This window comes from Danio aesculapii, chromosome 20 (genome assembly GCF_903798145.1).
Source record: "Danio aesculapii chromosome 20, fDanAes4.1, whole genome shotgun sequence".
Classification (NCBI taxonomy): Eukaryota; Metazoa; Chordata; class Actinopteri; order Cypriniformes; family Danionidae; genus Danio; species Danio aesculapii.
In genome coordinates this window covers 9,063,639-9,091,482 of record NC_079454.1, presented here as the reverse complement: position 1 = coordinate 9,091,482, position 27,844 = coordinate 9,063,639, and the positions used below count along the sequence as shown (strand labels likewise).

The window sequence follows — 27,844 nt, the reverse complement described above, 5'->3', positions numbered from 1 at the left end:
TTTCATTTTGATCGTAGCTCCATTGGAATAAGCATGTCTGTTAATGGGGTACATAGGGAATGACAGCGGAGTGTGTTTCTATCTGTGTTTCTGTTTGTTTATGAAGGAAGTGTAGCATTAAGTCTCCTAAGTTCAAAGTATTTTTCTCTCTCTTTAGTTAGTCAGTCAGTGGTTTTACAAAATGTTGATAACTAGGGCATTACATTGAAAAGTCAACATGTAATCTAGTGCACTATGAAGTTTGTTTTATTTAAATAAGTATTTCTATTATATATAAACTAATAATTTAGTAAAGGAAAAATCGTGATTTGGGGTTACATTCAGTATGGGGGTGTGCGATATATCTGTAGAGTGGATGGCAACATCAACAGCCTTGAACTATCAAGACATTTGTGCTGCCCATTACATTACAAACCACAGGAGAGGGCAAATTCTTCAGCAGGATACTTCAGCCTCCACATCAAAGTTCCTGAAAGCAAAGGTGCTCCAGGACTGGCCAGCCCAGTCATTAGACATGAACATTATTGAGCATGTCTCGGGTAAGATGAAGGAGAAGGCATTGAAGATGAATCCAAGGGATCTTGATGAACTCTGGGAGTCCTGCAAGAACATTCTTTTCCACTGCACCATGACTTTATATTATATACTGTACATTATTTCTGTTAAGTGAGAGAACTTTTGTCTAAGCAAAGTCAGACCCCTTTTAGAATTACATTCTACTGTACACTACTAATAGACCTCTTATTTGGTTAGTTAAACAATATTTGATCTGTTATTGTGAAGATTGTGTTTCTTTGCTCAAATGACTTTACAATACTTGTTTTAACATAACAAGTGTATATGTGTGTGTCCTCATAAACAGAGAGGGCACTTTCTTAAAACACATCACAGGGGCTTCAGTATGTGTAGTAAAAAACACCATTTATTCAAAGGGAGATCCAAAACATACTTCATACTTAAATAATGTTTTTTTTGGTTTGTTTTTTGTGGTTTAATATTCACAAACACTAGTCCACATGACAATTCTGTGAAATTACGGTGAAGTATATTCTATTTTTATGATTGAAATATGTGATTATGTTCATGGAAATCATATTTCCTGACTAAACAAAATTGACCCCTTTACCTAATTTTCAATCATGGTCATATTGGTCATATGACCAGTTCGTTGGTGCACATTTTTTAAAAAATGTGTATGTATATGAATTTTAATCTTATTTATTAAATGTAAACCTTTTAAAATTCAATAATTTTGCTATATTTGCACTGAAGCCACAATCTCTTTAATGGCAATTTTCTTTGGCACATTTGGTTTGGCTCTGTTATGTTATTTAATGTCCACTTTTCACAGTCCAGTCAACTCCCAGTATTTGAAATCATGCCCTGCCCTACATTTATCTTGTTTCTGTTTCACTGAAAAAATATATATTGTATTGTGGAAGAAAATAAGTTTAATGTTTATTGAAGAAAAACTAGATGATTTTCAAAGCTGGGGCAAATGTCCCTTTCATTTTCCTTAGTACAACCCTGGAATCAGATGTAACTGTCGAAGGCACAATGGTACATCTTAATCAGGGATAAATAGATGATTGGATGATTATAAATACAGGTCTCTAATATATAAATAAATGAATACTGGAGATTTGAGGTGAGTTCTTAAATTAACTCTTACAAAGACAAACAAATACAAAAACATGAAGTATATTTACACACCAACGTTACTCAGACTATTCCTGGCTTGATGAACAGTTCAGCCCAGTGCCAGTCCTTATTAGTACAGATAAACCTCCAAAGCTTGTGGCCAAAATTTTGTTAGTTGTGACAATCTTTGAAAAATAAAACTGTCATTAAGGCTTTAAGGTTCAAACAACAAGGAAATGGCAGAAGAAATTGACTGATATTGAGGCTTGTGAGAAGGGCATGAAGATGCTGAAATTTATCATGTTGTCATTCAACTCCAGCTTCAAGTTTCTCACAACATCGTCATCTTTGTATTTGGATGGATCGATTCGCATAAGTCATCTGGATAAGCGCATGTCCTTCCACTCTTCTTTTTTGTGTGTTTTGATCATCAGGGACAAATGACAACTATAGTGTGCTAATATCAGTCCTTATAAACATGAATGTGTAATTATAAATAAGTGCTGACGTGAGTACATTCAAGCAATTTAGACTCATTCAGATTTGATATGAGGGTGAAGTCATAAGGTGAACCTCAGTCTATTGGTCGGATCATCATCCGGACTGATTTGAGCGAGTAGTACCCGCCTCCGTACTCTGCCCAGAAGATGCCATCCTGGAATTTGCTGCGATACACACCACCGGAGTACCATACGCCATTCAGATTTGTTTGACCGCATGCGTTGTACCACCATCCGCCTTTGTGGAAATGAGCACAGTTTCCTTTGGAGAGGAGTGGATAAAGATAATACAATGAGTTGGATTGACAGAACCCACTTGCTTCTATATGACTTAGTTTAATCATGTTTCTAACTTACCATGACGTTTGGCTACTTAAATTTTAATAAAGTTGTGAATCAAAAGGAAGCAAATCTGTACTTTGCTGACACCAGGTGCAAGCTCCATGCCACAACTTAAGACTGTAAGACTTATTCCAAACAGTAATTCTGTCTACACTGATTGTGGCATGATGTAAATCAGGGGTCACTCACCCGGTTCCTGGAGATCTACCTTCCTGCAGATTTCAGTTGCAACCCTGATCAAACTTACCTGTCTGTGTTTGATCAGGGTTGGAGTTGAACTCTGAAGGAAGATAGATAATCAGGATCAGGGTTGAGGACCTCTGATGTAAGTGATAGTAAATACTGACTAAGAGGGTAAATGATCAAATGTTGACAGCCTCTTGCTCAGTCTGAAAATCTGCTCCTGGATGGGCCACTGTCTTGCAGAGTTTAGTCTATTCCTAATTAAACACACCTGAAACCGCTAATGAAGACCTTCTCCGAAAATCTAAACTCTAGGATGTTCCTAGAGCAGGGGTGCCCAAACTCTGTCCCGGGCTAGCTAATCAAGCTCTAACTATGCTTTCTAGAAACATCCGTGCAGGTGTGTTGAGGCAAGTTGGAGCTCCAGGACTGAGTTCGGGCTCCTCTGTCCTAGAGGTTGTAGCAGGTTTGGACACTCCTGAACTAAAGACTGTTTATATTGTATGAAACAAAGTGCCTATTGCGCATCAAACCAAATAGGGGGCAGAATGCAATCCATTGGTTTGGCAGAACAATTTTCTTCTGATTCACTTACTTTAATTCCACTTAAACTTACTGTTAGAGACATGATTAATTCAAGTACAGTTCCAAATTGTGAATTAAATGGAAGCAGATCTGTACACTGTCATTTTACATTTACATTTGCCATCAAATAAAAAATTGATGATTGTCTACACTGGATTCAACACAGTGTTGTATGACATAAGCAACCAACCTCTGCTTGCCAAACTGATGCCAAGGTTTGTTTATGATGTATGGACACAAATTGCTAATTTTTTTCAGTCTCTAGCTTAAAATTGTTTCCTGGAAGCTGTTCCAATTGTTTCCTGAAAGGTCACTGTCCTGGATAAATGAGCTTTAAGGTATTCAGATTCATTAGAAATGTCTAGGGAAGACGAAACCTGTGGTTGCTGGGATGGTACCTTTTCAATAGGTACATTTGTAGCAAAAGGTGAAATTGGTATCACCTTAAAGGTACATATGTTGGCTCATTTCCAGTGAGCAATAGTTTGTTACAGTACAATATGGTACACATTTATTTCTGTTTCCACTGTCATAGTTGCCAAAGTATGTGAACTGGTTATACAGCTCTTTTCTTTGAGTATAAAAAACATGGATCAAAACTTTCTGGCATACCTCAGACCTACCGAACTGTAAACAATGCATTAGTGTCTAAATTTCAAGTATTATATTCAAGTACTACATAGGTATACCTTTTGTAAAGATACCACCCCATTCAAGTACTACAAAGGTATACCTTTTGAAAAGGTACCACCCTATTCGTCCCCAGATTTTGTTCCTGTATTTCTGAGCAGAACTTTGCTCTAGCTGTTCCAACATAGTGTAGATATGGTATACACTTATGAATTTAACCCAACCTTTTCCTTTGTAATTGTTCTATTCTAACTGACTGCTGGTACCAACTGACCTGTAAAGGCGTCTTTATCACGATCAAGGGTTGTGAAAGGTTTTCCATTGTGACTTGTGAGGGAGTCTCCTGCATTTCCTTGGTATGTGCCAAGTCTTAGCCTGAATCCCTCGCTCTCAGGTTCCAGATGGAAACTGCTGTACTCTGCATACACCTTCTTCCCAACCCAGTCCTCCAGCTCTACCAGCAATTTGTAGTCTCTCTGCTTGGCTAGATTATAGATGTTCTCCAATCCCAGCCAGTGCTCTCCATCTATGTTCCCAAAGCCTTTCTGTGTGGGAGAAGGAGAGGAGTTACGGAGAGAAACCGTAATAAAGATGGAGTATGTGACTGAAGTTTGATCTTTTCTCCAATGGAAATAGTTTACCTTAGTCTTAAATGTTTTAGTGGATTTATGTGGTTTCCTCCAACTGTGTGCAGTTATTCTACTTGTTTTCATTTTATTTGTGTCAGGGAGGAGGACTTGAGGTATGTTTCTTAAGTAGGCTTTCAACTGTGGACTTACAATTTATTCATCTGGCAAGTGTACACTCTCAACTTTGACTAAATCGGTGAAGTCACACTCCCAGGACAGACTTTGCAGGGAACTTGAGAACTGCTCTATAAAGACATAACAGGATTTTTCCACTGATTTCCACAATGTACAAGTGGAAAATGGTCATTTTCAGTCCATTGCTCAGGAAAAGGATTGAATTATGTTCTTTGGGTCTTCAAGCCTCCTATATATCACAGCTATAGCGCTTTGGTTTCCCCAACTGAAGATAAATGTCTTTTCCTGTGCAGCACTAATGCTGTAAAAATATGTTATGAAATTCATAGCTAAACATGTTTTCGAGTTATATAATATAGTAGGTGACCCTGAAATATTTAATGAGTTATATAAATAAATAGTAATATAAAACATAATCCATTATTGTTCACCAGTTTTATCAAACTTACTGTATGGCTATTTTATAAGCCAATAATTATTATTTATTCAGTGTATGATAACCTAAAACTGTGATATTAAACATCTTCAATTAAAAGTACAGTTTACACATATTCAAAAAAAAAAACATACTACAAATATTGTCAGCTGTCAATTGTCAGGCTGTTGTTTTGTTTTTCAAGAACAATTGTGGCCTTCTTTTGAGACACTGGATAATTTTATAAAGCCAAATTTAATCATGAGAGTCATGCTCTATGCAGCCAAATTTATATGAATGCAGGTATGTACAATATAAAACATGGTGTTTATATTTTGTACTTAAATAGATATAAATTCACTTAAAACAAAGAAAAAATATATAATAATAAAGTTCCTTAGCAGTTCTAAAATGGTCAATGACAGAGAAGTCTGAACACATAAATCACTGACAGGACTTACTGGAAATCTCATCACACATTCCATCTATCTCACACTTCCGCTTGCACACATGACATGGATGTGGAGCAATTATGCAGATGCATATATGTAACCCACTAGTCCTACTGCACCCAACCCGCTCTGAACTGGGATCAAACTGGCAATTCTTTGCAGGGTAAGTGTAGCAGAGGTCAGCTAGAAAATAGCAGGTAAACCTCACTCCTCTGACCTCAAAAGTTGCTCGAGCGACAGATGCAAAGAATCACCCATTTGATTTCAGGTCAAAGTGGGTTGGGTGCAGTAGGGTCAGTGTGTTACACAGGGGGGCTCGTCCGGGATGTGAGTGAGGTTTATGGGGGTGAGTGTAACGGAGGCCAGCTAGCGAAGTACTATGTAGGTAAGCCTCACTCCGCTGGCCTCAAAAGTTGCTTTAGTGACAGATGCTAGATGCCATGGTCTTTAACCTCCTTGTCAGAACAAAAAACTCCCATGCAAAGAATCACCGGTTTGATCAAAGGTCAAAGCGGTTTGGGTGCAGTAGGGCCGGTGAGTTACACAAGGGGGCTCGTCCGGGATGGGAGTGAGGTTTATGGAGGTGAGTGTAACTGAGGCCAGCTAGCGAAGTACTATGCAGGTAAACCTTACTTCTCTGACCTCAAAAGGTGCTCTAGTGACTGATGCTAGATGCCATGGTCTTTAGCCTCCTTGTTAAAGCAACCTACTCCCATGCAAAGAATTGCCGGTTTGATCCCAGCTCAGATTGGGTTAGGTGCAGTAGGACAGGTGGATTGCATATAGTAGGAATCTCTCCAGAGGTTGCCCTATTTTCTGGTTGCTTATTAGATATTTAGACATACTGGTAAAGTTTAGTGTAAGAGGGGATTGTGCTGCAGACATATTGTCTTAGTTTTGTGCTTTCATTAATCTGTATTTTACTCAGGTCTGTATTATGTAGGTCCATACCTTGTAGTTCTCCCAATTCCTGAAGAAGTTGACCGAGCCATCTTTTCGTCGCTGAAAAACAGTCCAGCCTCCATTGTCTAATTTATGTTCACACCAGGCCTGAATCAGTCTATCATTTCCCTCTGCCTTCAACAGATACATCCCACTGGTACTGTGCCCCGCCTGCCGCACCTGGGAACAGTCTCTGAACGGGCCTGTGGAAAATGCAGAGAAATGCAAATGGGCTTCTTTTTAAGTATAAAATATCTGGAGCAGTACAGAGACATTCATGAAGACATCTTGCATTCACAATGTGACTTTAGTGACCACTTACTCTCCCACAGATAGTTCCAAACCTTTAGTTTGATAGTTAGGAGTTAGTTTGAATGTTTATTGTTAAAAATACTACGGATGTTAATAGATATTGTTTTTTAACATACTTCAGTATATATTTTTTATGCTCAACAAAAGAAAGAAAGTCAAACAGGTTTGGGACAAGTGAAGGTTGAGTAAATTACTATCCCTATTGGTGTTCTGACTAGCACAGGAATTAGTTAAGGCACATTTGCTTATTTTGTGTGATGCAAGTTGTAATAATATGGTTATGTTGATCCTGAATATCTGAATAGTATTCTCTAGCTCAAGTAGGGTCAATTTCTCACATGATGTTATGCAATTAATCAGTGTTATATGTTAAAGTACCAATAGTAGTTTAAAGGCTGTTAACTCTTGAAACAAATTAAATTTCAGTCTGAACTTCGTTTCATCCTGATTTTGTTTGAAATGACATTGATGCAGTTTTTACTACTATATCAGTGCCTTTAACCCTGCTTTGATCATATAAACTCTTGGGCACTTGAAATAGGCATCTCAGAGCAGTTTAGTTTCTTAACTGAAAGCTCTCCCTGCTAGGTCTTTTGAGCTCTGGAATGGTTGTCTCTATCCCGAGTACAAGATCTCCCAGCACTCCAGATTTGGCTGAAAGATAAATACCCTGCTCGGTCCTGATGAAGTTACCATGCCCAGACACCAGCTTAGGCCTTGTGCGACTCCCTCTTCCTTTGGTTATTTTCCGCTTATTTTTCTTTTACGTCTTTACTTTCAACTTAAGCTAAAATCATTATCAGTCATATAAAGGTGAGCCAGAGAAATAAAGAAAAAAAAGAAGAGATTCCCCTCTGCCAAAGACCCTTTTGGGCGTTATGGTCGGTGTGTTGTATAAGAGGAGTTTCCTGTCTTGAGGGGTAGTTCTTCAGTAGCTCTAGCTGTGCTGGAACAGCTGTGTTAACCAGCCAGGTCCCAGTGTAGCCCTGACCGCCTGTCTATGAATGATGGCTATTGAGCTCATACAGACAGGCATTGTGCCGGGTGACTTTAAGTGGGGGTTTTCTCTGCATAGGTCCAGAAGGACCCTTGAACAGATCTGCATCTTAGAGTCATCCAAAAGTACTTTTTAAGTAGCTTCAGTTTTTTTCCAGTAATGATACATCTTCATCAGCCAAAAATCAGGTTAGAAGAATGTTTTGCTATGGTCAGCCGTGGTTATAATTTTCTGTGTTTTGGGGGTGATGTGGGCTACAGTGAGCTGTCATTAGCGGTCAGTCGCAAGAGAATCTGGTTTCTTTAGAGACTGGAAGTTGAAGCCTGTTGCTTATAGAACGTTTCTCAGAGATTTTATCATTGTTTAAGTCTTGGGTCAAGATTGAAGATCTGCTAGATATGCAGTGGAGATTATTTATTGTGAAGGGTGGGTATGTGGAAGAGACATGGAATTGGAGAAAGCTCCCACTGGAGACTGTATTTGTGGAGGTTTGTGATATTTATACACCTACAGAAGACTTTATCGCTAAAGGCTTTAGTCCAAAACCACCATCTTTCTCTTGCACATGCCTGCATATTTGGCTTGCCAAGTGTGGGGTCTTACAAAAGTGTATGTGCTTCTCTGGAGAATTGTAAATGTCAATTTAAGACTCTATTAAGACATAATAGATTTAATAATAAAAATGATAGCTTGCACCAAGAATCATTTGCTAATAAATATGTCGGTGTCAGTTGAAATGTGCCGCGAAAGGTAGCCTAAAGAATCCTGTTGACAAGACAGTTAAATTTATAATGTTCTATGACGTAAGCCAGAGCTGATGCCCTTGTGATGTTATCTTTACATGAAATGAGTATGAGTTTACCTCTCCCCCAGGTCACACTATCCATAACTCTCTTTGAAGTAATAGTTTTACATGGTTCATTTTCAGTACACACACATGAGTAGATCTCTATTTAATATTTAGTCATCTGTGTGTACAATAAAGCTGTGTTTTATGGTTTGGCCTGTTACTGACAGTTACATGGCTGTAAAACTTGTCAAGCAAGGATGTGGTCTTGAAAATGGCAGCCTGAATGTGTACCTTATACTGCTACGAACAGGGAGGGAGGGAGGGAGGGAGGGAAAGAGAACAAACTCAAACAAACCTGCTTTGCTGATTGAATAAAATTGAATAATTGGGAAAACATGCATCTACTAAAGATGCTGGTTTGAATGTTGGACCTATATACTGTTAAGCCTAGCTAAAAGTGTTCTGCATGTTGTAAGTTTAATTTAATTGTAATTAAAAAAAATCTTTCAGAATGATTTTTTAAAGCAAATTATGCTTCTCACTTTGTCTTTTAGAAGACATAAATAATGGCTAAAGCAGAATACTTAGTGGGATGTGCAGTACTTATCCTGTTTGTTTACACAGACACAATTTTCTCTTAGTGCCTGTCTCAGGTCTGATGCTTTTAATCTTTGATGTAAAAGCAACTTGTCTCATTTCTCGAAGTAACAATTTTCTTAAAACACATTATCATGCAAATTAAAATGTTATATTTGTAGCAGAAGCAGCGTCTCTTTTCTGCATCCTTATGCTCTATGGATGGATAAGCGTTGATTCATTTTTTGAGAAGACATTCAGAACCCCAGTTCAGATTAACCTAAAAGTTCCTCCATTTCACTTTTCTCTGACCCACCTCTTTAATCTGCTTCAGATTTTTCTTGGAGGGTTGTGTGAGTGCATGTTTTCACGTGTTCACTCAGGAATCTGTGAGCTCATATTTTGTTTTCATGGGCTGTCAGAGAGGATTCTGCAGGAGCAGAATGATGATTCTGAGATTTGTCTCAGTAACTTTTGGCATTACAACATTGCACAGGCTGTTTCTGTCTGTGTGTTCATGCTTGAGGAAGATGAGATCCCAATGCTGCTCATAGGAACACATAGGAGATCATTAACTCCAAACAGGACTGATACCCAACAGTCAATTTAACATTGTGTCACCAAAGTTCTTGGAAAAGCCTAAAGAGGCAAGTGACAGAATGGGAAGTTGGATCAGATCAAGACTTACATTATTTTTTTGTCCCCCAAACATGTTACTTATCTACAAGGATAATGGATCTGTACTAACTGTTGGTTTTCTACCACAGAAATATGTGATATTACAGGGCACAGGACAGCCATGGCCTACTGGCCAGAGATTTGTACTTGTGATCCAAAGGTTGCAGGCTCAAGTCCTGGCACCTGCAGGGATTGTAGGTTGGGAGAGTTAATAACTGGAACTCTCATCCACACTCAATACCATGGCTGAGGTAAGACCCTTGAGAAAGTCACTGAAACCCAGTGGTTCTCAATTCCAGTCCTCGGGCCCCCCGCCCTGAACATTTTGTATGTCTCTCTTATTTCATACAAGGATCAGTTTATGGATGGCTCATGGGTGTGATGATCTGAATCAGGTGTGTTAAGTAAGGAAGACTTACAAAGTGTGCAGGCAGGGAGGGCCAGAGAACCACTGCCAAAACCCCAACTGCTACCCGGGCAACCCACACCTCAAGGTGTGCGTTCATGGTGTGTTGTCCTTGTGTGTCTGATTCGCTTATGATGAAAATGTCTGTTAAATGTAAATTTACACCATAGAAAGATAGAACATTTTCCCTGAAATCCTGACATTGTAACTACCCCAAGATCGTTCATTTAAAGAAGCCCTTCAAAACGTAAAAAAAAAAATTTTCACTTGAATTCCACATTAAATGAAGCCAAACAATTAAACAATTGTCTTTCAAAATCATTCACAATACAGCACAAGATGTCAAGTTATTCTGTCACCATTTGCCTATTAACTTACCATCTGCAGTAAGAGTGCCCTGTGGGGGTGGTGGAATTCCCAGTGGGTCAGGTGTTGGGGTGTCCATCCGTGAACCTCGAGGAAATGCTCTGTTGTTGTTGTCTCTCTGAATCTCATTAGTGAATCTGTTGTTGTTGGCTGGAATGCTCTCAGGCACCACCTGCACCAGTGGTGGAACAGCTGGCAGATCTTGACGTCCATAACCACGTAGACAGCGCTCCTCCAGGGCAGCGATGAGCACAGATTGATTGTTGACTGTGCCTGCAAGACCTGCAAAACGCATCTCCAACTCTTTGTATCGGGAGGCTAGTCGGAGCATCTCTGTGGTGACATTCAGCACACGGTTCTCCAGCTGCGCCAGTTCCAGGGAGTTGTCTCTCTTACGGATAATTTCATGAAGCAGCTGCATATACAGCTGTGTCACTCGGGAATTCATGTTACGAGATTCTTTGCGCAGAAGTTTCATCTCATTTACCAAGTTCCCATCCACATCTGCCACTAGTTGCAGCATTTCAATCTCCCTTCGTTGCTTGGATAGGATCTCCCGCACATCGGAAATGTCCATACGTGTAACACGGTCTTTGTCTGGTTCGGGCCCAGTTGCAGATGCGCAGATTGGACCTGTGATCTTCTGCTGGGGCATCAAGAAAGTGTAGGAGCACTTCTTGGAGTCATCTGCTGGTGCCCGCCTTTGTCGAGAATGCAGAAGTCCAGTTCCTGAGTGGCCTTTGCCTAACAAGCTAATGGAAAGGTAGAGCATGATGCCCATGCACCACGTTACACCTCTCATGATTACTTCTGTTATCACCTCACAGGGTTTTTGGCTGCCTTTTTTACTTGTTGCTTGTTTTACCAGTGGAACACTAGAAGAAAGGTAATCCAGTGCGTCACCTGTTCGGAAAAAGAAATTCAGCCATCAGTCAACAATCATGAACATCAATCATTTATCTTTAAAAGTTTCATTATGTTTGTGTTAACACATACTGCAGTAATGTTTAACATTTATTTATGTGCCTCTAGACACATACTTTGAGGTCTATACACTTTGCCTCAAAAAGGATTTTATAGTGGAAGTCATCTAGCTTGTTAATGCCATGGAATGAATTAACCACAACAAGAACCTCATGTTTTCTAAGCCAAAGGGGGAGTGACTCTATGATGAATTTACATAGCTGATTATTTGTTTAATAGTGGATGAAGACTGGGCATGTGCTGATGTGGACACCACAGCAGTCTTTTACCCAGCATCTTATGTGGCACAGTAGGAGCCCACAGGGGCTGTCATTAATTCAGACAAGGCCCTAGAGTATTTGTTCTTGTTTCCTTCAATGTTTTAATAGAAGGCCGCCATGAAAAGTATGTGTATTAGCAGTTCAACATGCTGTACAACCTTTACCCCTTCTGTTCTCTCAGACACCCTGCTGTGCTATTCAGTCTTGTCTCAGACACTTAAATCAAACACACATTGGATCATTCACATCCTCCACTAACACATGCCCACACCCAGATGCTTGATATCCTCTGCTTGCAGCTCATCCCTACTCTGATGTCATCACCATGGTATGCTATACACAAACCCATCTTTAGCGTAGACGATAACCATTCAACCACCCTTGTACCTCCTGCTCTGTAACTCACATCATGTAATCCCCCCACCCCACTTCTCCAGGGTTCAGGGGATCAAAATTCCTCGTACATCCTGCTGTGTATCCCACCCTACAGGGTTCAGTTTTTAACAATCTCTCACTCTGAGAACCCCAGCATGTCTTCAGTATTTGGCATAGCAGCACTCTCCAGGAGCAGGTTTAGGCTCCTCTAATCCTAGTATCACCTTTCCCTTCATGCTGAGCTCTGCTTTTCATCAACACCTAGATGTGCTTGCTCCGGTCCCCCCCTCCTTGTTTATACAGAGACACATTTCACAGTCAGCAAATTCACCATATGTGCCGTTGCGAGACTAAAGATGTGTCTGCAGATCCAGTACAGTTGTCTCTCCATGTCAGCTCTACTGGAACACTAAATTGTCGCAGTAAAAATGTGTTGCTGACATATTAATTTGGAAAGGGAGTTCAATAAAAATGCTACTATGACCTCATATGCTATAGATTGTAAGTTAGTGGTATCTAATCCTACTCCTTGTGGGCCAATGTCATGTAGAGTTTAACTCCAGCAAGCTTTAAAGGAACACTCCACTTTTTTGGAAATAGGCTTACTTCAAAAGTCACCTAGAGTTAAACCGTTGACTTTTACCATTTTCGAATCCATTGATCGAATCTTAAGGTCTGGAATGAGGACTTTTAGCTTAGCTTATCCTAGAAATATTGATTAGCCTAGAACTTAGAAAATAGCAGCTTTTCTTTTTTCCTGTCTTAGTGCATGATGTAACTACAGTAGAGTCAAGCTTTAGATTGACATTTTTGAGTGTTATGCTAATGATCTAATCTAATTCATTGAACTATGCTAAGCTAAGCTAAACGTGCTCCAAACCGACCTGGATATAGGCTGAATGGATTCAAAGATAGTAAATCTCAACTATTTAACTCTAGGGGACTTGTAAAATGTGCTTATTTCCAAATATTGAAGTGGTTTTTTTAAGACTCTGGCCTAAAAATTTGCCTGAATTGGCCTGAATCTGAAAAAATTAATTGAGGTGTAATGAATTAAAGATGAAGCTAAACTCCAGGAATAGGTTTGGACATGCCTAAAAGGAATATACCGTTCTATGTTCATACCTGTATAGCTCAAACAGATCATGACCCCAATTGGCTTGCTATTCTGCTCTCATCCACAGTTTCTTTTAATTTTAACCTGCTTTAATATAACATTGTATTTCTTTGCTTTAAGTCTCTACTGTATTGTTCTAACTGGATGTAGTCAATGAACTAAGGTTAACCTAAAATGCTTCTTAGGTGGGTTTAAAAATGACCGGTTCTTTGCAAAAAATGAAATGAAACCCACAGTCAAGCGCAGACTAATCGGGCATGAACTAATCATACACGGTGGAGCAATTTGAAACTGCAGGCAACAGACTTTGAGAAGCATGGTATGTGGACTGAAGAGATTAAAATGTGAGAAGAGTGTAAGACAAGGCTTTAAAGAAAAAGTCTGGGCTATAGCAAAGAAAGTGGGTCACATATATAATATCCTTTTTGGCTGAACTGCCGAACAAGACACCTGACTTCATGGGAAAAAAAGAACTTGTGCAATCCAAAAGCCTGCTGATTTGTCTCCATTTGTGTCTATCTCAGTTTTCATCACTTTGCTTCAGTCTCTTATTCAGGGACTCGATTCGCTCAACCTAATTATCCTTAACGATCAACGGACACTAAGTCATCTGGATTGCCTTCTGTCATTTTTCGCAATCACACAGGAAAAACAATTCTAAATATTTTGGCTTGGGCGTATTAATGGGCAGCTAACATATCCAGAACAGATGTGGGAATGTCGGCCCATGCCAAAACAGAACGATTCAGGACGTAGTGGTAGCGGAATGCTAACCTGAGGGATTGAGAGGAAAACTCTTACCTTCTAATTTACTTATTTTTTGTCTCCCTCCCTACAGCCATAAAATGGAGGATTGCATTTGTCTCCATTACACAGTCTCTCAACCTTTCACCATTGCTAATATAAAGTTTTGACAACCATGTGTTTGCTCATAGGCTACACACAATATGTTCTCTAAGGTATCAATATAACATTATATCTCCCAGCTCCTATACAGTACTCTTCACCAAATTAAAATGGACACAATTTCTCAGTGTTTCCTGCATACAGACTCATTATGCATGTGGCCCATTGGGGCTTGCCGTAGTGAAATTCAAATCTACAGCTTGGCTATCGTGCATTTCCTTACATTTGCAAGTTTTTGGCAGACCTGCAGTTTGAACACTTTTTTTTTGGAATGGGACAGGGAAAATCAAATACTAGAGAGAATTTGATTAGTCAAAAGATTTGATGAGTGACAAACCCAAAGTTTTGAATATTTATATCTTCTAAATCAGGGGTGCCGAAATTGGGTCCTGGGTGGTAGTTTAGCCCCACTTGCTTCAACACACCTGTCAGGAAGTTTCTAGTGTGCTAGTTAGAGCTTGATTAGCTGGATCCGGTGAGTCTTATTGGGGTCTTCCAGGACGAGTGGTGCATCCGAAATCACATAGTTTCATACTATATAGTACACTAAAAATATTACGCAAGCCAAGTAGTATGTCCGAATTCATAGTATTCGAAAAACGGTATGCGAGAAGTACTCGGATTACCTACTACTTCCCGACAAGGTTCTGAAGTGCACATCCAGTGGACACTGTTCCATGAAGCCACTCAAGAGAATTCGTGAATGGGAGTGAACCGAGGCAACTAAAGCGGGTAGGTCAAGTGTTAATGACAAATAGTGCAGCCCAAGATTGGCCACCGCTGTGTACATTTTGTACATTTTGTTTCCATTTTGGAGCTTATAGATAACCTTAAGACTAACATATTGACATCAACACCTAAACAACTATTTTTTTTTTTTCATAGAGGCTGTAACATGACAATTGTGGCTATATCACAATGAGCGTTGCACTACCAATTGCGAGGTTATAAGTTTGATTCTCAGGGAACACATAATCTTTGTAAATTCTTGAAGTGTATATTTAAATATCACTTTGTATAAAGTCTGCCAAATGTATAAATGTAAATATTAACATTTTTTTTTGTCAGCTGTCATAACAAGTTTCAGTATCACTGGTCTGCTCCCTCCTCTGAGCTCTCAGAATTACCCAAAGGTCTCATGCTTACTCTAAAGATACCATTAAAGAAACACTCCTTTTTGAAAATATGCTAATTTTTCAACTCTCCAGAGTTAGATAGTTGAGTTTTACCAATTTTGAGTCCTTTCAGCCAATCTCCAGTTCTGGTGGGATCACTTTTAGCTTAGCTTAACATAGATCATTGAATCAGAATTCGCTCTAGGAACTCAACTTTTAATTATCTGTCAGTCTTAGTACATGATGTAAACACAGAAGAGACAACTTTTAAATTGGAACATTATCAAAACTCATTTGTCATTTTGCTATAGATGATAATAATCTAATCCAGGGATTCTCAACCTTGCCACTTGTGGGCCTCGGCGATACTGCAGGTGGGCCGAGAGATTAAAATTAGCTCTCATTATTATACTATAATTTTTGGATTTCATTATAATATGCTACATTAAAATGATCGAAGTAAGGCACATTCTCCTGTTCTCTGATTGATTACTTCAAACTCGCCGCAAAAACAGCCTCACGATCACGTCTGCAACTAGTACACGTAAGTTCATTTACAAACTATGCGTGAAGTGAAAGTAAAAGCATCTCTTTGTGTATTTTAGTGTGAACTATTTAATATATTCGCATAGTTGTCCAAGTTAATGTCCTGTGAGTGTTTTATAACGGACGCGCACCCATACAGGAGGGGAGGATTGATTCCATTTTTGCCATAGAATGTCAAATAAACTTGCGTATGAGCTTGAGACGCGCTCTGGCAGGAACGTGCTCTGTTCCTGTCAGCGATCTCCCATTAATAATAATCAGATTGACGTGTTTCAACAGATTTAGGGTGTTTGAATAGTAGATATTTAATAGTAGAAATTCAGTTAGTCCAGTTTAAAGCAGAAGCTGGTGTTTTGCAATATCCCTGTTGACCTGAGGTTCTCTTTAAATTTGTGTATGTTTAAAAAAAATAAAAATAAAATTATATATAATATAGTTTTAGTTCTTAATATATAATTAAATTTAATTAATTTATATATTTTTAATAAAATGCTGATAATAGAAAATAATAGAAGGCACAACAAATATATTTTATATATATTTTATAATAATATAACATGATATAATATAATATAATATAATATAATATAATATAATATAATATAATATAATATAATATATTATTTGTTAATAAATAAAGGTTTAAATGAACATTTCAAACAAGCATTTTAGAGAAAATATCAGACAGGTGGGCCTTCAAAAATTGATCAGAGAAAGAAGTAAGCCCCGCAGTGAAAAAGGTTGAGAACCCCTTGTCTAATCCGATCTAATGATCTAAACTAAGCAAAAACTGCTCCCCTCAAAACCGGAGATCGATTGAATGGATTAAGAAATGCTAGGGAAGTTGTGTGGAGTGTTCTTTTACCTATAACAATCACTTATCTAGCAAGTTAGATTAATGTAATTAGTTTTTAAAATGGCCTTTGTCAACTTGGCTCTTTATTCGGCTATGACTTAGTACCACCACTGCACTACGATGATCCCAGTTTCCACATATCAATTCCCACCCTTCTGAGTCATACTTCTCCACACTCTATACAACAAACTAACTGTTCCCATGATTCACTCCATCATCCTCTTTACCTTTGATGTACTGTATAGACAGCTGTGACCCTCTACTGTTCCAGCCAATTGGCTCTTCATGTGTTGTTGGTAGCCATAATTCATAGAGCTTCCAGAACGGCTGCTGTGATACCCTTGGGTTCCTCGGGTGTTTTTACGAAGTCAGTATCACTGTTATGATGTCACCAGCCAGCGTAGCACATGAACATATAATCCGCACTCTTGTTTTCATTGGGTTTGACTCCGCTAACATCAGTCATGGTGGCTGTCAAACACTAAATCCCAGCGGTTCCTCTGCATTAGGCAGAATTATGGGTTGTTCAAAAAGAAGTTATTGTATTTTATAAAAAAGCAAGGCACAGTATTGATCAGTGGAAAGAACTTAGGAACTTAAGAAGTGTTTTTGAATAGTTCTTATATGTTGACATGGCATCTTATAAACATGATATCTTTGCATAAGACACAAAAAAGCAACAAAGATGGTGGTCTATATTTACACTATTGAAAAGCCAAATCAAAACTGGTTATTCGGCTTTGCTAGTTGTATTTCTTTGGGGAAAATGTGCTAGGTTTATGTCTACCATAGCAAGGAATCTTAAAAAAAGTTGCTGTCGCCAAACCATGTTGCAAAGACATACCAAGAAAGCTATCCCAAGGTTGTGTTTATTTTAGAAAAAGTGAAAGTAAAAGACATTTATTATACATATAACATTAAGAAATGCGAATACACACACAAATATTCTAAGGTTTGATCAGTGCATGCCTCATTACAAATTTCAGTCCCAGAAAAGCATGTGTGAAGCACTCTGTACAGTATCATTATGGAAACTCATGACCAGAGGTTGCTGTACAAACAAACCTCAGTTAAACTGGGTCCCTTGGTTCATTTTACAGATCATCACTGAAATCATCTTTTCCTCACTCTGTTTTGTCTTCCCAGTTATCCATCTTCAAAATACCCAAAAGATGGGTATTTGCCTGGACACATTTGTTTTAGTAATAAAGCCTCACTTATTCCATATTTTTACAGTGTGCTGCCAAAAACTTTGATTCCTCAAGAGTGTTTTTTGTGAAACTCCGCTCAGACAGAGAGGGATAGCTCCTGAGTTTTGTTTACACTCCTGTCCTGGAAGCCAACTTTGCCAATTTTTTCTCATTCTTTTTCTACTGCTCCATCTTCATAATTTCTGTCATCTAATATGTTCAGTGTCTCTACAGTAAGTGTCATCCGAACTTCCAGTATGTAGATTTGAAATGTCACCCAGTGTTTTTAATAGCACTCTATTGGATTAGAGGTATACATCAGCATGCTTTTTATATTGTATTTGCATCTTTGGATTCATAAGAACCTGAATATGCAAGTACATGGTGAAGAAAGTCTTTAAATGAACACTACACCACACAAGTCACCTAGAGTTTAACAGTTGATTTTAAACTTTTATTTTTTTTACCTATTAGTCGATCTATATTCAGCTACTACTATATACACTACTTTAGCAGAACCATCATCTGATAGCTACTTCCAGCAGGATAACACGCCATGCCCTAAAGTGCGAATCATCTCAGACTGGTTTCTTGAACATGACAATGAGTTCACTGTGCTCAAATGGCCTCCACAACCACAAGATCTCAATCCAATAGAGCACCTTTACCAATAGATTATCTGCGTGATGCTATCATGTCAATATGGACCAAAATCTCTGAGGAATATTTCCAGTACCTTGTTGAACCTATGCCATGAAGGATTAAGGCAGTTCTGAAGGCATAAGGGGGTCCAACCCGGTACTAGTAAGGTTCACCTAAAAAGTGGCTGGTAAGCGTATACTCTCATTCAGGTGCAATAATCAGTTATGTTCTTTATGTTTCATGGTTTACCATACAATGTAACTACAGTAGAGCCAAGCTGTAAATGGGAAAATTCTGAAAAACTTTTAGTCATTTTAAAGCCAGATGCTAATGGTCTAATCCAATTCAATAATTTATGCTAAGCTAAAAGTGTTCCCGCCAGACCCAGAGATCTGCTGAAGGGATTCAAAAATGGCAAAACTCAGCTGTTTGTGTACAAAAAACTCAACTGGAAGTGTACAAAAAGGAGCAACTTACTGTGATGAAGAGCCATATGCTCGAAACGTTACATGCCTTGGATTAGCCCTTTTAATTTAATAAATTGGCATCTTTGGTGTTGCCGCCTTTTTGAATTTATATTTTAAAACTCAACTCTTTAACATAGGTGATTTGTAAAATGAGCCTATTTAAAAAATAAAGCAGAGTTTCCTTTTTAAAAACTATATCATTCCTCGTCAATTCATCTAATCATCCAGCCAGTGGATTAAAGTTACTGGTGGATGGTTTTTGGCTGTCCTGCATGCATGCGGTGTGCTTTGGTGGGCCACCAGAAGCTGATTTTCCCTTGGCTGTGCTGAGTTTGGAGCTGAGCTCCAGTCATTAGCTCATTGCTTCTCTCTCTTCTCTTCGCTTAGCGCCCAGTTCTTCATTTCAGCCTGTGGTGTCTGGCATGACATTATTGTGACTTCCTCTGAAGTGAGTAAAAGAGTTTGAGCTTTTGTTTTGGTGGGATGTATGCCCAAGTGTCTTTGATTTCAGCATTGACTTGCTTTTTAAAGAGTTTGGTCAGCTGTTTCAACTCAGACTTTGATTGGGCAGTTGAGAATCGTTTAAGCAGTTAACAAGAAAACGGTGGGTAATATAGGGTGTTTTGTTAAGGGTGTTTGTACTGTTGTTGAGTAAGCTTTAATATAGGACCATAAAGTCCTTATTTTACTTGCAAAGTTTATTAGCCGGAGTCCTGAGTGTCAGATTGAACGTATTTTATGAGAGAAAAGGTTATTGCTGGAAAGTTTAGACAAGGATATGAAGCATATAAATGCACTGTTCACAGTGGGAATTGACAAAACTGTGAGGAAATGTTGAACCAAAAGATTCTCAACAAACACAATCATGTTTAATTCAGCCTCATTTGACTGATGTGTCTCTAATAAAATTCCAAGTATGCTGTTTACATTCTAATAAATGGAGCTGTTTCCACAAGATAGTCGATCTTAGGTTTATATGATTAGTCACTGGGCTCTAAAAGAAACAGGATCTGAGCTAGTCAACCCAACAACTAGCTCCATAAAATTTTAAAACACGAGCCTGTGGTTCTATAACTCAAGATGTTACATAGAAGCACTGCAATTACTTTGGCAGTTTAGCGGTTCACAACAAACCCTGACTTTGACCAACCATTTCTTTGAAACTGTATATCACTTCATACACTTCATTAAAGACGTTTTACAATATGACACATTTTAAATAAATAAAGTATACTTTTAAGAATAAAGGTTATTTATTGGCATCAAGTGTTCTGTCATTCAAAAACAGGTCCATTATAGTGGAACATTATTCATTTTTTTGTTTAAAATGTTTTTTTGTTTTTTTTTAAATAAGAACAAAGTTATATTTTAAGAACTGTTAACTGAAAGGTTCTTTGTGAAACCCAAAATGGTTCTTCTTTGGCATTACTGCAGAAAATTTGGAACATGTTTTTAGGCCCAATTTTTTTTTTGTGCTTCACGTGAATGGGTAGGGATGTCCCAATTCACTTCATCTTGAAGGCCTAGGGCTAAGGGGAAGAGCTAGATAGCCCTTGAAATGGACATTTTCCAGGACCACACTCGAAACCAAGCGGTACAAAGATTTCCCAGAATACAACAGCAACATGGCTGCATACGTGAGTTGAGAGATGCACAAATTTGTATTTTTTTGGTAGTATTAAGAATTTTTACAACAAACAAGCACATGTATTAATACATTCATAACGGCATTCATGTTTTACCGGCATGCTTTAAAAAAACCAAAACGCAAAATTTCGCTATCTATAATCCATAATAATAACTCTTGTATAGCGTTCCCATCACATACTTTCACATCTGTCACTTGATGACACTCGAATACCCTGTCAGAAAAGTCTAGTGGCTGGGAATGAGCTTTTTACAGTATCTGCTATAATGTTAATGTTGTTTTTGTGTGTTTACATAGATGAATATGGCCAGGGTGTAAATGCACAGTACAGCTACAAGCTTATTGCCATATTAAATCGTTATAATAACATGATACCGTTGCCTTCAGTGATTTCCTGAAGATAAATACCAAAAATAATGCAACTGGAATATCTACAGCAGTCACCATTGTCGATCTCATAACAAGAGCTTGCGACATCATATGATGACGTGTGTGGTGTTGTAGTGTCCCATTTCTTAGGGGTAAATTTTGAAGCCCTTCCCCTTCACACTCTATTTCAAGGGGTAGGGGTACAAAAATAGAATTGGGATTGGGCCTTAAAAAGTTACTTTAATTAAAAATTCCACTTCCAATTGTTATAAAGCAGTTCTTAAGTGTTTTTTTTTCTCACGGATGATCTCACCCTGTCAGACTGAACAGAGGATATACAGCAAAATGTTTTAAAGTCAGAGAAGGCGGGACTTTAGAGCCACACCCACTCAAAATCTCCATTGACCAGAGGCAGTTTCACGGCATTTACAAACCAAAGTGGATATTTCTGGAAAATTCCCTTTGGCACGCTTCCCTGAAACAAATTTATTTTGCCCTGAGTTTGTTCAAAATGACATCACTCCAGTTTATTCTTTAATTTGACTTAATAAAACATATCGTGGCCTTTAACACAGCCATTCTCTTCAATCTGATGTCTTATAACAGTGAGAAGTGTTTTTTAATTTATCTGCTTTATTTTTTCTTGAGAGATCTTTTAATAACATTTCTGAGGATTCCACATCTGGCTGTCAGACTTTTTTCCAAGATGAAGGCAGCCAGTCCAATAAACACATAAACGCACTTCAGAATTATTCCATAATGGGAGAAAACGTTGGAAAAAAAGAAGAACAACGTGACAGATGAGCATGTAAATGACAGAACGAGACAAATGAGGGACCGTACTGACTTTATTAGCATGCAGGAGACGCCACAGCTGGAATCAGAAGCTTTGAGGGTAAACCGTCTGTAGGGAATTTTCCCTGCTGTTGTTTGTGAAGTTCCGACTGTTGGAGCATCATGAGAGTAAGATGACTACACAAGCAGCAGCTTTCTGTTATTATCTCGAGTCTGCATAATAAATGCGTCACACAAGAGCCACGTTTTTCAACATGGTAGCAATTTGTGGCAATTTTCAGCAGGCGGGTGATCAGAAAACTCGAAAGGGTCTTTATTAGAGACACTCTTGTTGAATCAGAAGGACACATTGACAAAGTTAACAAGATTGGAAGACAGCCAGGAAGAAGGCAAAGATGTCATAGGAGACTGGAAAACATGCCCCAAGTTACCTCCGTCCCAAGAAGTGCAGAGGGAAATGAATGTTGGCAGAATGGCGACCAGCAGGGCATGATGTAATAAATTTATGAAGTGAGATCTGGGCATGTGGGAACTTTAATTAAGTTTGGAGCCCACAGCTTCAGAAAAATAGGGGGGGGGAGCAGGAGAAAGATGCAGTCCTTTCCTAGAGAAAGCAGCTTTTCATTGAACGTGGTTTGGAAGGCTCAGACCTTGGTTCTGAATGCCACCCACAAGCTCTTTTTCCTCTCAAAACTTGCTAGAAGTGTGGGAACAGGCGAGTCATGAGAGAACGCAGCATTTATTTAGTTTTGCTCTAAAAATATACACATTGGGCAACATGGTGGCTCAGTTGTTAGCACTGTCGCCTCACAGCAAGAAGGTGGCCGGTTTGAGTCCCGGCTGGGTCAGTTGGCATTTCTGTGTGGAGTTTGCATGTTCTCCTCATGTTCGTGTGGTGTTCGCCGGGTGCTCCGGTTTCCCCCACAGTCCAAAGACATAAGCTATTGGTGAATTGAATAAGCTAAATTGGCTGTAGTGTATGTGTGTAAATGAGTGTGTATGGATGTTTCCCAGTACTGTGTTCCAGCTGGAAGAGCATCCATTCGTCCGTGTTGTTATATATGTGTGCGCATGTATGTGACAGAGCGAGAAGGCTTTTCATGACAGATGCATATACTGCATATAGAAGTTTAGAGATCGATATAACTCATGAGGCCTAGTTCAAACAAGCTTTGAATGCGATGTCACATGACGTGATCATGCCTAAAATATGCAGGAAATCTGCAGCAAATAAAATAGTTTTGCCTTAAATTCAGCAATCACGGAAACACAAAAGCTTAGAGGGTTTGAAAAACAGATATGAATGTTCAAAATCTAAAAAGAACTTCGAACTTAAAACACTTTGCTTTCGTACGGCTTTCTCTAATCAATAGAAACTCCATCAGTCATTCTTCATGATGCCATCCGAAGGCATATCTGTTTCAATCTCTGCTCATGCAAGTATACTGCCTCCTACCAATCAGTCTGAATAGAGATCTACTTGAGACTGAAAAGATTACCATGTACTTTTTTGCATTCACTTTATTCTCAAAGCTCTAAATCGCTCTCTTTCTCCCATTTAGGAATTGTTATTGGCTGCAGTTAGGGTAAAGTTAATAAGTTTTCAGCAGATGCGAATGAAAATGCGGGCCAATATGGGCTTAGATATCGAGAATGTCATTTTTGGAAAATGTGTCCAAGACACGGAGCATATTGTGGCTGATAAAATGACAGAGAACTATAAAAGAAGGAAGCCTGAACTCCTGAAACCATGTGTGTGTGTTTGTAAAAAGCCAGAAGTCATCTTCACGTGTTTCTAATTATCTTTGTGCTGCAGATGAGAACAAGCAATGCTTGTATTCTTCGGTTTTAACCTGTTGAAAGGACGACAATAAACAGAGCTCTGACTGAAAGAGCAGCAGTGTTGGCTCTTATCTGTGTTATGTGCAAGGCTGTATTAAAATATTGGTTTAGTGCAAGTAATTTAACCTGGTCCACAATCAAACCTCAATTTTTCAGTGGGCTATCTATCAGGAGTTACTTTTGATGTTTTGGGATTACAGTTTCTTTTTAAGTATTATATTGGTATTGCTAGAATATTTGAACACTAATATTTCCATTATAAAAAGCAAATAGTTGTAGGATCAGTTGCAAAAGAGGTTCTGCTTCCTTGAATGCACTGACAAAAATGATGCTGCTTAAATATTCACATGCTCGTGCTTAATGAAAATCAATAACAGTTACAATTTTATTTCAATGCGTTTGCCGTTCATCTGCAGTTCCCACAGGATTTGAGAATTGAATCTGAAACTTTGAGCATTGAATCAGTTGCCTCTATTTCATTCAGATATTTCATACCCCTTCCAATTTTAGGGTCTTTTACAAAATGTTCCATATGCGTAATTTCAGAGGAAGAAGCGGGTAATAATCCAATGGGTGTAAAAGACAGACTTGTGCAAGAAATATAAGACATTTCACATGTGCCACAGTGCAGGTGTACCATGTGCCAACACTTCAGCACGGAATGTTCTATGAAGAGTAACGACGTGGAAATTCATCCAAGTGCGGCTTCTTTTTCTGCAAGCGGATTTTAGTAAGCTTTACGACCCCCAGAGGAAACATTCATTTTGCTAACCTTTCACATTGCAGCCATTTGGTTTGCTTTCGCCATTACGTTCGTCTGCATAATCTGTCCGCACAGGACATATTTGTGTATCTCAGTTTATGCTCCACTATGTCCACTATCTTAGATTTTTTTAAATAAATCATGTGCTCTGTTATTGCTCCTTTACACAATAGCATTTGTGCACATTTCATCTGTAGCGTTATTGACAACATTTGGGTTTGATTTCTATTTGTGCGGTTCCTTATTTGTCTGACAGCAGCAGGGCATAATGGGTAATGGTTCTACAGCACACACTAGCTTTGTGATTAGTCTTTAAAATGCCCAGAGAGAAGTGTGATTGTGAGTGTGTGTACACAACGTGAGAATGTAGACATTTCTACATGAGGAAGTGGTTAGCGTAAAATGATCTTCTGTCTTGGTAAGTTTGTTTTCCTTAACCGATTTTTTTTTTTTTCATGAATAGAGTCCCTTATCCCATATAAAACGGTAAACAGATCCAAAATCCCAACCGCTTCATCCAGAGGAACCATGAGGAGCACCAGGCAACCAAGTAACATCCATCTACACCATGCTACAATGGGATCTATCAACTCCAGTCCTGAAAATAAGACCAAAACCACCAAATACAGCCTTCGAAGTTCAAGAAAAGCCACAAGAGACCAGCCTCAGAGTAGTCGGCTCTGTTTGAGATAGCACAGTGGAAATCTCTGTGAGAGTATCAGGCTCAGAACATGCTGAGAGAGCAGCTCTAAACCAAGCAAACAAACACACCCATGAAGACCCGTTTGCTCCTTTCAGCATGACCTTGAAGTGGACCAGAAAGCACCCAGAGTCAAACCCATCTTTTTTATCTGAAAGGCAAACAAACAGAACAAGAGGCACAATTCTGGGCAAGTCTATGCCTTTGATGTTTGTCCTACTTCCCCACACTGGATTTTGATGGAAGGCAATGGTAATCAAATTCAAACTCTTGGAACGTCCCTATGGCCTCGTTCCTATATGGAAATTTATCCATTGTGAATCAGAAATGTGCCTTCCTGTCTGCAATGTAGGCTGGTATAATTGGATTTTCACCTGTCAGTGTCAATGGGAGTCATACATCAATTTAAAATGGTAGTTAATAACACTGTCGCAAACTATGGTGCTGTCATCTCGGAACAAGAGTCCTGCTTGAAGTCCTAAACTGCAAATCTCATATATAAGGACAAAAAAAGATTTTATATTGTCACATAGCTCAAGTTAATGCATTAGAGAGAATTCAACATCCACCATCTAAAGGATAGAAAGCAGTGTCGAGAGAACAAACACAGTGCTTAAGCATTCTATATGACACCAAACCGCAAAAACAAGAATGAAGGTGCCTTTTTATTATGATAGCTATAAGTTAGTGCCCACTTTTTTTAATAGGTCTCTTAGTCTTTGCCGTATGTAGTGTAAATACAGATATCAGATACAGTTTACTTTTTAAAAGATGTAAGTGGGTCGTCAAAAGGAATCAGATAGAGACACAAAACCTGATTTGACCATCAAGGTCTGCAGTGTAAATGCAGCCTTTGACTGGACCTCTTAGGCCACCCGTACCCTGGCTGAGCTCACAGGCCAGCAGATGGAAAAGTTTGCTCAGAGAAACAGAAAAAGGGCAGCGAACGTACAGGTAAAGATGTGTGTCAAACGGAGACAACGGAGAACTTCCAGATTGTTGCTTGAAAGTATTTGAATGAATAAAAATGCAACAAGAGCTTGCAATTATTACCCCAGGTGTTTTCTGACCTTTGCTTCTCTCTTTTGAGATCCTCGTGAGGTCCTCTGATTCTTGATGTCTTCCGTGATTCCTTATTCTCCCAGTGGCTCTCTGAAAGTCCTTAAAGCTGCATACATCTCTTGTATCCCAGGATATTAAGGCCTCCTCCTCCTCCTCAAAGCTCCTGTGGGTTTTGTATCCCCAGTGTCCGGGACCCTGCTCAGCCCAGTAGCGAGCTCCTGTCCAAGGGTTTACGGGATATGGGACAGTGGCATGGCTCTGGAGCCACTTCAGCAGCTTTGCCGAGACTGAGAAACTCTCGGACAGCAGCTCTAGTTTTTCACCAAGGATGGGGAGGGAGGGGTTGATGGAGGGGATTGGGACCTGGATTATTTTCTCTCTCTCGCTCTTACTCTCTCTCTTCCTTTTCTCCTTCTCCTTTTTGGAGGGAAGGGCCTAACCCTCATGTGATGTAACGGGTGCTGAAATAGAGACAAAATAACTCGACCCCTTCTAAAATTTCACCTCCCTTCAAATCTCTCATTCTTCAGGGAAGGAGTAGGAGGGAGGGAGCAGCAAGCGGGAGAGAGGGATCTCTCTGAACTCAGGGAGAATGGGCTTGCGGTCTGTGTGCAGATGAAGAGGACTGCTTTTGCTTAGAGCAGCAAGGGACTCCACCGTTTCTTCCTGCGGTCTGTGGTCTCGCTAAACGCACATGCTTTCAGCAGCCTCGAGAGGACAGCTCAAGTCCAACAGATAATGATCTTCCCACGCATGTCTCCTCAGATGTTTGTTTAATATGGGAGGAGGAAACCGAGGGTCATTTGGATTAGGAGTGGAGCGTGTGTTTGAACAATCTGCCCTGTGACACCAGAATGTTCTTGCCTTGTTTTCTGGTGTACATTAATAGTTGTAGTTCTGTGTGGGTGCAGTCACGAATGTTTGTGTGTTTGACTGTCGTCTGGTCTTCAGGAAGCTCGGCACACTACAAAAAGAGATTAGGCACTTAAAAACAGCAGTAAAACCATTGCCCTAAAAGCCACAAATTGACTTTACATAAAACGAGTAAACTTGTAACTTGAATGTAACCTTTGCTTAACTTAATTTTGATAATTTTGCACACTTTACTTAATAATTTTAAGACAATGCAGGGTTCAACGCTAAGGATTTTTTCTACTGGTCCAGTCAGGCCAGTGACTCAGATTTTTACTTGCCCTGGCAAAATTTCCACTGGCCCCATCAAAAAAAAAAAAAAGTTAATGTATTTTTTGTGTGTTAAAATATGTATTTTTAGCCACATATTTTAAATAATTTATTAAAAATAATGACTTTGTCGGCGCCAGTGGTGTAGTGGTTAGTGCGTTGACACATGCACTCCGGTGCTCATGGCAACCCGAGTTCGATTCCAGCCTCGTCGTCCTATGCCGATCCTTCCCCTCTCTCTGCTCCCCAAACTTTCCTGTCAATACTCTCTGCTGTTCTATCAATTAAAGGTGAAAACCTCAAAAAAATACTTTGTATCTAGTACTTAAGTATTTTAAAAATGTTAATAAATGTATAATGAGCAAAATTCTAAGTTTTATGCAAACCAAAAGTGGAAAATTTGCAGGTTTTTTATTGCAGTTCGAAATTATTTAACAAAAGGTTTC

The 27,844-nt window shown here is 39.0% G+C and overlaps 2 protein-coding genes across 4 annotated transcripts in view; one reads left to right on the top strand and one right to left on the bottom strand.

Moving 5' to 3' along the window:
- Positions 1-27,844, top strand: part of ralgps2 (Ral GEF with PH domain and SH3 binding motif 2) — a 218,037-nt gene that overhangs the window by 153,213 nt on the left and 36,980 nt on the right. The gene's annotated exons all lie outside the window — the stretch shown is intronic.
- Positions 1,429-26,584, bottom strand: angptl1a (angiopoietin-like 1a). Of its 2 annotated transcripts, none has more exons than XM_056480837.1 (5): positions 26,208-26,584; positions 10,592-11,482; positions 6,464-6,657; positions 4,156-4,426; positions 1,429-2,403 (listed from the first exon to the last, which is right to left on the bottom strand). In XM_056480837.1, exons 2-5 carry the CDS (start codon positions 11,379-11,381, stop codon positions 2,216-2,218), a joined length of 1,443 nt encoding a protein of 480 aa, XP_056336812.1. In that variant the 5' UTR covers positions 11,382-11,482; positions 26,208-26,584; the 3' UTR covers positions 1,429-2,215. The 2 variants fall into 2 exon arrangements, with proteins under 2 accessions (XP_056336812.1, XP_056336811.1); XM_056480836.1 differs by having other exon boundaries at positions 26,225-26,584.

Excerpts from the sequence above, each read along its gene's own strand:
- angptl1a (XM_056480837.1), bottom strand. The coding sequence starts at position 11,381 with ATGAGAGGTGTAACGTGGTGCATGGGCATCATGCTCTACCTTTCCATT. Across the intron at positions 6,658-10,591 it reads GGGCACTCTTACTGCAGATG|GCCCGTTCAGAGACTGTTCC; the intron begins GTAAGTTAATAG and ends CATTTTCCACAG. Across the intron at positions 4,427-6,463 it reads GGAATTGGGAGAACTACAAG|AAAGGCTTTGGGAACATAGA; the intron begins GTATGGACCTAC and ends TCTCCCACACAG.